Below are 1,423 nucleotides of genomic sequence, written 5' to 3'. Positions count from 1 at the left end.
GAGCATCCCCTGTTTCTGCAGCAAGTACTGCTGCAGCTGTTGCTGTTGCTGCTGCTGCTGCTGCTGCTGCTGCTGCAGCAACAGCTGCAGCAGATCCACAACCGCAAGCAACACGGACACAAATAAAAAGGCAAAGAAACGTTTAATTATTTTTATATTTATTTGTCAATTTGTTTTAATCCTTCTAGTTATTTTAATAAATAAACCTAAACGCTAAGCCGTTTATTCTAATAAAGAACCCTAAACCCCAATTTAGGGTTTAGTTAGGTACAAGGATTATTCTAGACCCTAATTCTCGTACTCTGCTGGTGTGCCCAGCAAGCACATTGCCGAATGAGGGATTTCATTCGCCATTATATATTATATAATATATACTTAATATATTACTGTGTAGATTAATATATTATTAATATACACAATAAGTATACACAATATATTAATATATACAATAAATATATTCAAAAGATACTGTAGACATGATTGTTACCTGTTATGCCTGTCATCCATGCAGTTGATTACCGAATGAGGGATTTCATTCGCCATTATATATTATATAATATATAATTTATATATTATTGTGTAGATTAATATATTATTAATATACACAATAAATATATACAATATATTCATATATACAATAAATATATTCAACAGATACTGTAGACATGATTGTTACAGGTTATGCCTGTCATCCATGCAGTTGGGCAGAACAACACATAACAGGCGCAGGCAGTGTAGTCCATCAGTCATTATGTATTAAAATAAACAAAAAAACATTATTAATGTTTTTGTTTTTTTTAATATTTTCACGAATTTTTGTTAACCCTAACCCTAAAAATATTAAAATAAACAAAAAACATTGAGAAAATTTTTTTTTTTAATACATAAGAGGCATTACCCGATTCAATCAATGCATGAGAGTGACGAGGGATTTGGCCACCTTATAGCGACGGCAATCCATACGTATGGCTAACCACCAACCAAGGCCTGGATCCTTACCTTCCAGGTTAAAGCAAGAGCATCCCTAAATATAGAGTTCTAGAGCAAGAGTATACTCACTTCTCCCTAAAACTCTGGATCTTACCTTGCCGGTTAGAGTAGAGTAGAGTACTGCTCCCTAAACCTCTGGATCTTACCTTGGGCCAATCTCATCTCATGTCATGACGAGGGATTTGGAGACCTAGAATGGCATGGCCAATCTCATCTCATCTCATGACGAGGGATTTGGAGACCTAGAATGGCAACGGCCCATCTCATCTCATCTCATGACGAGGGATTTGGAGACCTAGAATGGAACGGCCGATCTCATCTCATGAGTGACGAGGGATTTGGATACCTGAAGCCGATTCCATGGCACCCATACATGTCTTGCCTCGTCCAAGCACAGTATCTTCACATCTCGTCACTCCATGAGTTGAACGGA

The 1,423-nt window shown here is 36.9% G+C and overlaps 1 protein-coding gene across 1 annotated transcript; it reads left to right on the top strand.

Moving 5' to 3' along the window:
* Positions 1-1,237: 1,237 nt before the first annotated feature.
* EMWEY_00060520 (hypothetical protein) lies at positions 1,238-1,423 on the top strand (the record flags this gene model as incomplete). Its single annotated transcript, XM_013481550.1, has 1 exon — positions 1,238-1,423. A coding segment is annotated over one exon (186 nt), but the record flags the coding sequence as incomplete, so codon positions are not given.

The sequence above is a fragment of the Eimeria maxima genome, genomic scaffold, assembly GCF_000499605.1.
Source record: "Eimeria maxima Weybridge genomic scaffold, Emw_scaff3549, whole genome shotgun sequence".
Taxonomy (NCBI): domain Eukaryota; phylum Apicomplexa; class Conoidasida; order Eucoccidiorida; family Eimeriidae; genus Eimeria; species Eimeria maxima.
The sequence above is the reverse complement of the archived record's forward strand: the minus strand, read 5'-3'. Positions and strand labels throughout refer to the sequence as shown.